Here is a 13,041-nt window from a genome sequence, read left to right on the forward strand (position 1 = left end):
GAGGTACCACAGGGAGGGAGAAAACCACAACATTTCCAGCAGAAACTGGCCAGAACCTGCCAAGAGCCCCAGAGGATGGCATTTTCTCAGCCATTCCCCGTGAAGTTGGAGGCTGGCCCACTGTCCTGCAGGATCTGGTCAGTATCTCAGGGACTCAGACTCACACTGGCCAGCCTTCACTAAAGGCTTATATAAAAAACCAGAGGCCGATGTACTAAACTATGAGAAATGCAATAGTAAAACTGCATTGGCCAGTCAAGCTGACCAAATATAGGCAATATTCTGTATGCAAAGATCCAAAGGAGAGCATGATGAGCAGAATGTTGACCGCAAGAAGATAGAATCAGTATAAAGTGATGCTGATCTGAATGCTAACTGTCCATAGTCTCTGACAATCAATGCAGTTGTAAATGTCTGCCTGGCTGATTGGATGCCTGGAACTACCTGGAAAGATACTTTCCTATTTGACCAGACAATGCCAGAATTTGCCTCCTGATTTTTCTTTCTAGGAATGCATGACTGATTGCTGTTCTTTTTTAAGATAATTTAATGACTCCAGCTAAGTTGTTTTGGACTAAAATGTATTCTTTCTCTTTAAGGTGATTGTTTTGATCAGTTTCCTGCTGATACAATTTCTTAACTTCAGAAAACAAGTTTTCTTCCTCTGAATTCACTTTTGTTCTTGTGTACTGCTTAGAAGATGTAGGCCCATTTGACTCTTTCCTTTACCTGTGCTGCTCTCGGTAGGCTAATGAGAACAAACACAAGAACAGAAGTATCAGTGCTAACATGAAGAGGTGAAAGCAGCACAGGTTTTTAAAAAGACAACATTTTTAATTAACATGCTCACTGTGAGTCAATAGTGTGTGACATAGTTATCAAAGAAGCCAAGGGAGACTTAGTTCTATTAACTGTGTCAACAGAATGAATGAGCTAGTAAATGAATGAAGGAATTGATAGCCCTACCGTAATCTTCGCTGACACTCCATGCCTGGATTAGCAATGTTTATTTAGTTCAGGATCCACATTTTCAGATATCAACACACTGGAGTATATTCAGAGGAAACTGGCCAGATGGTGATAGGACCTGAAATGACATTCTGACAAATGGTGGTAGGACACTGGTGATAGTTAACTTGAGAAAGAAAAAACTTAGGGGAAAAAAAAGAAAAACTTATAGCTATAGGTCAAAGATCATGCCCAGTCCTTTAATGGATTTCAAATATTATGGACCTACCATAATAGAAAAGAGAATACTGTATTTTATTTTGAGAGTTACCCCAGCATTCAGAGCTGAGAGTGCTCAATATGAACCACAGAGATAAAACTATGCTTATTAGAATGGTGACATTTCCAACTCTCAAAGCTGCCTTGATATTAAAGGGGTCCATGTTTCTGGAGATGCTCAAGCAGAGATTGCTCAAACTTAAAAAAAAAATCTTTTTAATGTTTATTTTTGAGAGAGTGAGAGAGACAGAGTGTGAGCAGGGGAGGGGCAGAGAGAGAGAGGGGAGACACAGAATCCGAAGCAGGACCCAGGCTCTGAGCTGTCAGCACAGAGCCTGATGCGGGGCACGAACCCATGCACTGTGAGATCATGACCTGAGCTGAAGTCGGATGCTTAATCAACTTAACCACCCAGATGCCCTGAGACTGTTCAAACTTTTGATGGAGACATTTTGGAGAAGAATAGTATTAAATGGAATAATTAAATGGAGTCAGGGACCAGATGACTTCTAAGATCTTGTCGAAACTTATCCCACTAATCTATCATTATCTTACAATACTAACCCCTTTCTTTATGTTTTTTTGGGAGGGTCAGAGAGAGAGAGGGGGACAGAGGATCTGAAGCGGCCTCTGTGCTGACGGCAGAGAGCCCAATGCAGGCCTTGAACCCACAAACTGTGAAATCATGACCTGAGCGAAAGTCAGATGCTTAACCAGCTGAGACACCCAGGCACTCCACCCCCTTTCTTTATCTTTTAGTTTAGTGGCATGAATACTGAATGGTTAATACCACTTCCAATTCAACAGATCAATGGTAGGGGACACTGATTGCTGCATTCCTTTCTGGCAACTAAGACAAAATCCAGCACAATCTGAAGCTGCAGGGATGGGGGTAAAACAAAAATGAACAAACAAACAAAAAACCATTTTGTGAGTGAGTCATTAGGTAAATACCAAGAAGATATTCACTTCCTTATTTGATCTCCGGACCCATATATTCTTTACTATGAGAGAAAAAGCACTAAAAATTGATTGCCTTCAAAGCATAGTAGATTTTCATTCTCAAATAGTTTGAAAGCTTCAAATGCTAGTAGCATCCATTTCTGTCTTCATATTGAAATGCAGTTATTTATGCTCTAAAAACCCTCATACTGGATTCCTTATTTTCAGCTTTGTTATTGTTAATGGGTACACTTGAGCACCAACCAACCTGTGCATTCATGGCAATGAATGTCATACCTTAAAGAACTGGAAAGAATAATGTTCTCTTAAAATAACCAAATAACAGGGGCGCCTGGGTGGCGCAGTCGGTTAAGCGTCCGACTTCAGCCAGGTCACGATCTCGCGGTCCGTGAGTTTGAGCCCCGCGTCAGGCTCTGGGCTGATGGCTCAGAGCCTGGAGCCTGTTTCCGATTCTGTGTCTCCCTCTCTCTCTGCCCCTCCCCCGTTCATGCTCTGTCTCTCTCTGTCCCAAAAATAAATAAACGTTGAAAAAAAAATTAAAAAAAAAATAACCAAATAACAGTGGAGTTTTATAGCTAGAGAAAACCTAAATATCACATGTTATTAGATGAGAAATTCAAGCCAAGAGAGATGAAATGACTTGCCACATTCACATGGCTGGTGGGAGAGTGGAGCACTTTTGTTTTGTCTCCCAATCAAGGAGGCAATTTTATGCTGGGTTTCTTTCTGTGGGGAGTGGGCAAGATTCTGTCCTTTTTTTCTTTTCTTAGTAAGTAGAATGGTTTGATACTAGTCACTTCTAGATCTTTACTTTTTTTATTAAAAAAATTTTTTATGTTTATTTATATTTCTGAGGGAGAGAGACAGCGTGAGCGGGGAAGGGACAGAAAGAGAGGGAGGCACAAAATCAAAGCAGGCTCTGGGCTGTCGGCACAGAGCCCGACGGTGGGCTCAAACTCCTGAACCTCAAGATCATGACCTGATCTGAAGTCGGACACTCAACCAACTGAGCCACCCAAGCACCCCACTCCTAGGTCTTTATTTACAGCCTGATTGGCATGTGACCTGAAGAGAAGATATCTGAGTGGGATTCCAGGATAGTATTTTCTTTATCCGTATCCTTTACCCATATCCGTAGACAGGAATTTTATGGGCTTCTTTGTTCCTAATTCTGGATTGCTCTTGGGTTTCTGCAGTGCTGCGTATGATGCCGTTCTTGACAGAAATGTGGCCATTAAGAAGCTCAGCAGACCCTTTCAGAACCAAACGCATGCCAAGAGAGCTTACCGGGAGCTAGTCCTCATGAAGTGTGTGAACCATAAAAACGTGAGTTGTTATTTTTAAACCTCTGGCAGTGGGAGATTGTGAGATCGGAGAAAGAAAATCTGTGTGCCAACTTGAGCAGGAAAGGCTTTCTTTACTTTGTAATGTCTGCCTGTTAAGATTGTTTATCCAGTCCATATGCTACATTTTATTTCATTGTCCTCATGATAACTTTCTGCTTAAAAACCATCTAAAAACCATATGGTGTGAGAGGATGAATTTGATAGATATTTTCCTGCTATGAAATTAACCATATTTGGGTATCTTGCTCCAAATTAACCAGAGAGCTCCATACTTTTCCGAAAACAATAAAAAACAAACAAATACAAAACCCTAAAATATCCTATAGAACAATATACTATATTTCTTTATTATTAACAGGTGAAGATTTTTATCTCTTTTTTTTTTGACTATAGTCTGTCAGTGGCCTTCAAATGTTTACTGTACCCACTGTGCTTCAGCATCTTGTTTTTTTGTAGAGTTGGGCAAATGCACAGGAACGTATCTGCAAAGCACTTCAGAACAGGATTATCAAGAGCATTTCTCATGGGAACTCAGTAGGGTGTATACCATTATATCACATTCTTCACTTCAGAGTATATAAGCTTCTTCATTTGCAGATAAAGGCCTCTAGAATTCTTTCTATGCTCCCATTACTTTTAGTAAGGATACAGGGGAGATAATTCATTATTTTAATAATGACTATTATTAATAAATAATTTATTATATAAATAAATATATAAATAAATAAGTACAGTGCATATAATTTATTACATATAAATGTATAATGAAAATAATTACAAATTATAATAAAACTATAAAAATAGCTATAAGTCTGCATAGTTTTTCTTAAGTATGAAAATCACACAGAATATATGAAATTATCAGTGCAGTTTTATAAACAAGTGGATTTGTCATAAGGCCAACCATCTATCACTGGCACTAAGAAGAAGCAAATGTATAAGAGTTTAGTTGCAAGATGTTTGAAATACAAATATGTGGATTGTTTCTCTGATGACAGTGTTTCTCTTTTCTTCTATTATTCTACTCCAATGACTTGTAGTTCAGTCATTTGACATGTTTGTTAAATAAAATGTGCCCCATGTATAAACCTAGATGCTAAGATTACATCAGTAGAGATAACAGAAACTAATCCCTGACCATGTGGAGCTCATGTTGTACTGATGAGAGAAAAAGATGGTCTAAAAAATAGGTAAATGTATAGAATGTCAGATGGTGATAAGCACTAGTAAGTAAAACAAAGCAAAAGGAAAATTATTCTGGTCAGTGCTGGTGGGTGGACTTACTTTTTAAAATAGATTGAGCAGGAAAGATCTCACTAAAAAGGCAAATTTATGAAGTACGTACCCATCTCTAATTTTGCCATGCAAGAAACACAAGACTTTTAGAAGGTAACTATAAATGATGGAAAGGATGATTCATAAGAAAAGTCATTCTACTAAACCAATTTGTTCTTTCAGTATGTTAAATGAAGGCAGGAACAAGACTAACAACATGGCCAATGCAATCTATTTTTATCATAGCAGAGAGGATGAGAGATACCATGGGCAATGGAAAATGGATAGATATAATCAATGAAGCAGCGGTATGGGAGATTTTGATAGTGTTTTCATATACTTATATTTCCCTCATCTTCCTTTCAGCTCCTATAATGCAATAAACACATTGCGGAGAAATTTCCACTTACTTGGTGCATTTGAGGGAATCATCCTCCCTGTTCTTGACTGAAATGTAGAAGTTCATGTTTATGATATCTAAAAAGAAGTTCCCAATTGAAAGGATTATCTGTAAATGGTTTTCTACCTGCTATCCCCCTTTTATGTGTGTATTTCCATGTGCATGTGTATATGTCTATGGAAATAAATATCTGGAACTTGTTCACTTGTGAAAGGAAGTTCACTTATGACCAAATGTAAATTCCACATTAGTACTTTTTTTTAAATGTTTATTTTATAGAGAGTGAGAGAGGGCATGAGCAGGGAAGGGGCAGAAAGAGGAAGACAGAGAATCCCAAGCAGGCTTTGCACTGACAGTGCGGAGCCTAACATGGGGCTCAAACTCATGAACCATGAGATCATGACCTGAGCCGAAACCAAGAGTTGGACACTTAACCGACTGAGCCACCCAGGCGCCCCTCCACACGAGTGCTTGTAATCTTAAGTAAAAGCAGTCAGAATGCAGAACTCTGTAAATGCTGTGGAAAGTAAAGTAAAACAGTGAAGAATCCCAACTAAATCTTTAATAATAGAGAAGAGAATCCATTTAGAGAATGAATACCTAATTCTAGGAAATGATGGCTAATGTGATTGTGGAGCCATAACAAACATTAATTCGTATCTGCATTTTAATATGTCGGAATAAAGGAACTGAATGAGATTCTTGCGTGAAACTGTTGAACTAAAATGAAAATACCTGTGATAATATGTTTCTAAAGGGACAATTTTTAATTGGTTATTGTTAAGAATTAGAATTTACAAGGGAGCAAAGAAAGAACAGAGAGAAATCAAAGAAAATGAAGGTGATGAAGCAAGGGCATAGTAAAAGGGAAAATAAGAATTTTTCAAAAAAGTTTTCATATATTTATTTTGGGAGAAAAAAGGAGAGAGAGCGAGCACCAGTGGGGGAGGAGCTGAGAGAGGAGTGAGAGAGAATCCCAATAGGCTCTGCACTGTCAGCACAGAGCCCAACACAGAGCTCCATTTCATGAACTGCAAGGTCATGACCTGAGCTGAAACCAACAGTCAGATGTTTAACTGACTGAGTGACTCAGGTGCCCCAGTGAAAATAAGAATTCATAGTGGGGAATTAACCTTTTAAAATAATCTTGATTTGCTCAAAATTGTAATGCTATTTTCTAAATTAATTTTCAAATACCTAGATTATTTACCAGGTGATATGGGTTAGCATTTTTCCATATTTAAGGGTTGTTTGTGTGTGTTGTGTGTGTGTGTGCCCTGTGCACAATCTCTGATGTTTTTGTTTGACCAAATATCAAGATGAATTACTTTGCAAGACTGATAAAATACTAGAAAAACAAACCCACTGTATATGTTTGATGTACATACAATGACAGATATATCACACATTGTTTCAGCACACACTATCAGCATACAGAATAAGACACTTTCATCACAAGTTTCAAAGATATTTTGAAATAATTTTATTTCTATATGCATATTCCATAACCTAAAGAACCTAAGGTTCCTTTAGAAGAGATGATCATAGTTTTCTTAATATGTAATATATACATTTGTGTGTGTGTGTGTGTGTATGAAAATATGCATTGTACTGTGAATTTTTTGTCAATAATTCCTCAACAAATGAAAACTACATGTGACCCAAAGCATTCTGTGGACTTGATCACATTTCTCAGATGTTTATAATCATTTTGTTTTGTTTTCATTATTTCATATGTTTCTATACCACTTACAAAATTTACTAAAATTTATTAATTTGTAGTTTAAAGATGTTTAAATCTTAATCTTGTACTTATCCAGTTTTGTGAAATGGTTGCATCTATCCTGTGAGAAGATCGTTATCCCTATTTTTTATTTTTATGTCCCACTGACATTAGTAGAGAATATTTACTTATGCTAGAAGGTAAACTTCTTTGCTACCTAATATATAAAATAACCAAAGCAGGCAACAAAAAATTTAAGAGACAGAATCGCAGTAACTTTTAAAATACATTTTCCACTAAATTCATTATTGATATCATCCAGGATATTATACATATCCCCAAACATATCAGTATAGCATTAGTTTAAATAGTATTTGTGTGTGAAATAGAAGCAAAAGAAACTAAAGTAGTAACACACAAAAAATCTTAAATTAGAGCACCGTCTTGTTCATTTGGAGGAAAACCATGACCTTGCTACATCTTGTTGGGTGTTTTGCTGCTGCTCATCTTTTTCTTACATGGCTTCCTTCCATTTTTGCTTAATTACATTACAACTCTATATTCTACCAAGGAGAATCACACTCTAAAGCATTTACACAATTATATATTTTCTCTGATTCTTCCTTCTGCCTAAGAATTTGAGCATTTTAATTGTATTTAACCCAAAGGCAGATATCATATGTATGACCTTTCTGAGTACATTTTTCTATGTTCTGTGAAACAGTTCTAGAAGTTTTTTCCCAACTTTTCTATTGCTACCATAGCACTAGTGTGTGACTTTGAGTTGGATTAAATACTTGTTTTCAGTATGCTTTTTAAATAATTCAATCTTTCCCTTTTTCTTTCTCTCTTTCCTCTGTCCCTTCTACTATTTCTTTTCCAGATTATTAGTTTATTAAATGTCTTCACACCCCAGAAAACACTGGAGGAGTTCCAGGATGTGTAAGTAACAAAACTCATGAAGGAAGGATGAGCATAGCACTTATAGAACTCAAGGGAAATTGACATACATCAGTGGATGAAATCTCTTGTAGAGATTAAAGGGCAATAAGAGCTGACAGCAAATGAAAGGGATCCAGTGATAGAACAGAAGGTTCTGTTTCTGGTGTTCCTTCCTGGAAGGACACTTCTGCTTCTTTTTGGCCTTTTGGCACTTGTGCTTTGTTGTTCTATGTTCTTGGTTCAATCAGAGAAGATTTATTATTTATTATGTATTTTTTATTATTGATTGATTCTGTGAACTTTCTGGAATGAGTCTATTCACTTTGAGAAATATCAAGAAAAGGGATATGATAAAAATAATTTTTAAATCTTTATTTCTATTTTTTGTGGTGCCTTTGATTTTGTGCAAAAATAACCTATCTAGCAGAGGAGAGGAAGTAAATGTTAACACATTGTCTTGTTTGGCACAGATACATTGCATTTAATAGGAGATGCTATTTTTTTTTTTTTTTTGAGGGAGTGAGAGTGTGTGTGCACATGCATGCATGAACAGGGGAGGGACAGAGGAAGAGGGAGAGGGAGAATCCTACGCTGGCTCCCTGCCCAGTGCAGAGCCCAATGCGGGGCTCGATCTCACAAACCGTGAGATCATGACCTGAGCTGAAATCAAGATTTGGGTACTTAACCAACTAAGCCACCCAGATGACCCCTGACTTTTTTTTTTAAAGCTCCAATCATAATACTCAAGAAACAGTTCAGTGAATTCAGGGAAACGTGAGGACAAGATGAAGGTAGAAAATATATGGGTAGGAACCACACACTAATAAATGCTGCTTCTGCTGGTGACCTCGTGGTAGAGTTACCATGGCTAACATAGATGGAATACTTGGAAAGTTTTCATGTTCTCAATTCAATCAAAGGTAGAGCTGAGAAGTTTGGAAGACTTACAGATTTGGGAGAGGATTCTGACCTATTTGATTGACTTCATGGATCTTGTGATTTGGGACTAACCTTGTGGATTTACTTCCCAGTTACTTAGTAATGGAACTGATGGATGCCAACTTGTGTCAGGTGATTCAGATGGAATTAGACCATGAGCGAATGTCTTACCTGCTATACCAAATGTTGTGTGGCATCAAACACCTCCACTCTGCTGGAATTATTCACAGGGTAAGAATACATACTCCAGAATTATAATTAAAGTGCCTTTGGAGAAGAGAGAGAGCAACTGTAGATTATTTTCTTTATGTAGCGGGGGGTAGGTTGAATATAATGTACTTCCTCATTTCTTTGACTATAGAATTAGCACAAAGTCCACTAACGTACAGAAGAAAATTGTAGCTATACTTCAGTTGATTTCATTTAGCATTTTGTTTCGGCTCATTGAGAGTTGGCTTCTGAGAAGCCTCATGTTTTCTAGGCCCTTGATTGGCAGAGGTCATATGTGCAGCTGAAATAAGACCATTCATTTCCACAGTTTGTTGCTGGCAGTATAAAGACAGCTGCCTTGATTCACTCTTCTGTCAGGCCAAGAAACGAAAAAGAAGCTGAAAGGTTTATGTTGCCATAAGGAAAAATCTAACAGATGACAATAAATGATATGTTATTTATTCTAAGAGCTCTTCCCAAGATGAGCCTAAACTGTAAAATTGATAGTACCCTTCTCTTCTGGGTTTAATAAGTTTTTGAAGATACTTAAAAATATATATAAAAAGCTAATCATTTGCTTTATATTGCGGTCTGTAGGCAAGGGGGGCCCTATCAATACTACTGCAAGACTGCCATATTGATTGAGTAGATAGAGATCACATGTTCCGTTTGCTTCTGGCTTTTAATTTCTTCTCTTTTTCCTATTGTCAGGATTTAAAACCAAGTAACATTGTAGTCAAGTCTGATTGTACATTGAAAATCCTCGACTTTGGACTCGCCAGAACGGCAGGCACAAGTTTCATGATGACTCCTTATGTGGTTACCCGTTATTATAGAGCCCCTGAGGTTATTCTGGGAATGGGCTACAAGGAGAACGGTAAGGAGGCTTCTGCATAGCAGTCACAGAAACCGTGAAGAAAATGTGCATATGTTTTAGATGGCCAAGGGCAGTGTTCTTTTTCATGCATATGAATGTCTATTTTTAATAGGGTTGCCAGCTCTCATATTAAGAGGTGCTTAAAAACACTACTAGGAAGAATCATTCATTAAAAATGTGAAGGATGTTTCTGAAAAGTAAGCTTTGCTGCAAGAACACTAAAATGTTATGGCTAAAAAGAATTGTGGATGGCATCTGAAAGCAGATATGGATTAGCACACGTGCTGTAAATAAATATTGAGAAAAAATGCTGTTTGGGTTGCAGCTCAACTCAGAGTTTTGAGTATGAAAACAGGAAGAAATCTGTCTGTTACAGTTAGCCATTTGGCTTTATGGCTTATTTTAGCTTGATGGCTCTACTCCTAGGAGAAGACAAAAAGAGCCTTGGAGCAAGAATCTTTACAAATGCTCATTGGATAATCAATTTAGAATAATCCAAATTGTTCAAGTTAGGTAAGAGTCTCTTTAATGCTTTAAACTGCTCTGTAAGTAATATTTAGGATACCAATTACCTAGTAATTCCAATTTCTGAATCATAGAGAGAGAAAATATTAAATTTTATGTTACTTCTAGTATTCATGAACACTTCAAAAGAAAAAGTAGAATCCTCAAAATGTATTGCAATTTGATTTTATTAAAGGATTTATAAAATACCTATTAGAATGCATTGCAGTATATTATTTTGAAAAGAATATCTCTAATAAGTAATGTAGCATATTAAAAATATATATCCAATATATTTAGGAATTAAAATTTTTTTAAATTAAGATTGTATATATATATATATATATATATATATATATATATATATATCCTAAATGTACATTTCATGCTTATTTTATGTTTTATTCTATTTAATTCCTAGCAGTCTATTTTTACAAGTTTTACAAAAATAATTATCTATATATTTTTATGTGCAGGTGCTACAGGGTACCTTTATGAAAATTCCCTGGTCACCAGTTTAAACAAATTTCTTTGTGTATTTCCACATTAGAAGAGAGCCAATACTTTTGTGCACTTGTGCAGAAGAAAGGGAAAAGTCAGCTCTTAGGAAGGTCAGGTTTACTTTGGTGAGCAATGGCAGAATTGTTACTTTTTGACTCGGAAGAGGCAAATCTAGTCCTCTTCCCAAGGAATAATCTAACCACATCTAACTTCTTCAGAAAAGAAGACATTTGTAGACCTTTTTCACAGGTTACTTATAAAACGTCAAAGGGGAATTAATTAAAAAATTCAAGAAATCAAGGATCTACTCAGGTCTGGCGTTAGGGGCTGCATTTGCCTATTGATGGTGTTCCAGATCTTTGCAGAACAAATGGCATGTAATTTCATCCATTTTCCTTCTCTCACTAGAAAAGGTTGCTAGTCACGTCCTTAGCTTTTTCATTTCTCTAGATTTGTGAAGATGTAGCTAACACCCTTGTGCTGCCCTCTTGCATATGAGAGGAAGGTTATCATGCAGAAACACCCGCTTGTTCCTACATCAGGCATGCCTGGCTATCCTGTGCACCTAACCCTGCCTTCCTTCCCCAAGGAGCATTTCAGCCTAATGTCTTTGCCCCAAAGTTCCCTTGATCCTTACTAAAAAGCAAGTTGGAAGAGGGTAAAGATTGGTAAGAGGTGAAGCATATTTTGTTAACAACTAGGACAACTGAGAAATAAAGAAAACAAACAAATAAATAAAACAATTTTTAAACACCTTTAATACTTTTTTTCACTTTACTTCCAGATGACTCCTTTATATATGTGCTAATTGATCATATCTTTATTTTTGAAATACGTCAAATAGAAACTAAAACTGATGTTTATTACAAGGATAACCTCTGAAGGAAAAACTAAGTCCTGAATACCAGGGATTCCAATACTTCTGCCTACAAACCACGGTTCCTGCCATTTTGTAGTTTCTTGGATGTCCTTGCATGTACCTTATTTTGAACCAACCAACCAATCAAACAAACAAACAAACAAAACAAAGGGAACAGAAAAGCGGTTTTTGGTTGCCCTATTCCATGTAACTGAGTGTAATAGAAAATGGAAACAGCCACTCCTGTAGGTTGCTTAAGATTATTTTCTCTATATCCTGCAAATAATAAAAAACCTCTTGGTGGCTTTTAGCCGCCACCCACCATGGAGACACTTTTGGTTTATCTGCTGTTTTTCCATATTACCCTTTTATGGCACTACAGAGGCAATCTAAGGTACCCATAAAGTAATTTTTAAAAATTAATTTGAGTTCTCATGCTAAACATTGTTAATGTAATATTACAGTGCTGGTTTTAATTTTGGGGCAACTTTTGGGGGGAGACAAAAATTGTACCTTCTAATGAAACTGTTCTTTTTCCTCCTCCTTCAGAGATCAATGATCTTAGTTAACTTTACTTTCCTCCCTTTTCTTCACTTCCCTCTCTCCTGTTCTAGTGGATATATGGTCTGTGGGATGCATTATGGGAGAAATGGTTCGCCACAAAATCCTCTTTCCAGGAAGGGACTGTATCCTTGTACCTTTTGCTGCAGCTTTACCTGTTTTGTTCTCTCTCCCTTTAAACACATAATGATTTTACCAGGAGAGTAAAGATAGAAGCAAAAAGTTGGGTAAGTGGTGTATTTGTGATTTAAAAAAAAGTGATGATTTATATAATCTGACCAGTACTGAAGATTACCTACTGCAATGATTTGTTTTAATTAAATTTCAATGGGCTTTTTTTTCCTTTAAATTATTTTCTTGTTTGTAACTCAAAATAGCAATGCTATTTTTTCATAAATAGTAGAGGTCACCAAATCCCAAATTATTAAAATATCTTTGTAACTAGCAAAAGAAGTCACTCTTTGCAAGTATTTTCCATCTTTTTCCTAAAATCATTGTATGCTTCTTCAACATTTAGGCATAATAATTTCTCTCCTTGTTGATATCCTAAGCTTCTGTCTATAGTTTCATTGAATTGAATTACTCTTGACCCTATATCCAGTCTTAAATAGGTCAATATAGCATATCCCCCTTAAAACATGAACTTCCACGTTTAAAAACCATAATTCTTATTCAAATTGCCAGAGATCAGCTGGGTTTAATATAAGCTTCTCT

At 36.5% G+C, this 13,041-nt stretch overlaps 1 protein-coding gene across 8 annotated transcripts in view; it reads left to right on the plus strand.

The window, feature by feature from the left end:
- The window catches only part of MAPK10 (mitogen-activated protein kinase 10), a 306,598-nt gene that overhangs the window by 213,242 nt on the left and 80,315 nt on the right, over positions 1-13,041 (plus strand). For 7 of the 8 annotated variants that reach the window (XM_040479165.1, XM_040479114.1, XM_040479103.1 and 4 more), the window contains 5 exons: positions 3,387-3,516; positions 7,818-7,876; positions 8,908-9,046; positions 9,737-9,902; positions 12,381-12,452. In XM_040479165.1, the coding sequence (XP_040335099.1) occupies positions 3,387-3,516; positions 7,818-7,876; positions 8,908-9,046; positions 9,737-9,902; positions 12,381-12,452 (566 nt within the window). The remainder of the gene's footprint in view (positions 1-3,386; positions 3,517-7,817; positions 7,877-8,907; positions 9,047-9,736; positions 9,903-12,380; positions 12,453-13,041) is intronic. The other variant, XM_040479140.1, reaches the window with a different exon arrangement.

Source organism: Herpailurus yagouaroundi, unplaced genomic scaffold, assembly GCF_014898765.1.
Source record: "Herpailurus yagouaroundi ecotype Mexico unplaced genomic scaffold, PumYag 28, whole genome shotgun sequence".
NCBI lineage: Eukaryota > Metazoa > Chordata > Mammalia > Carnivora > Felidae > Herpailurus > Herpailurus yagouaroundi.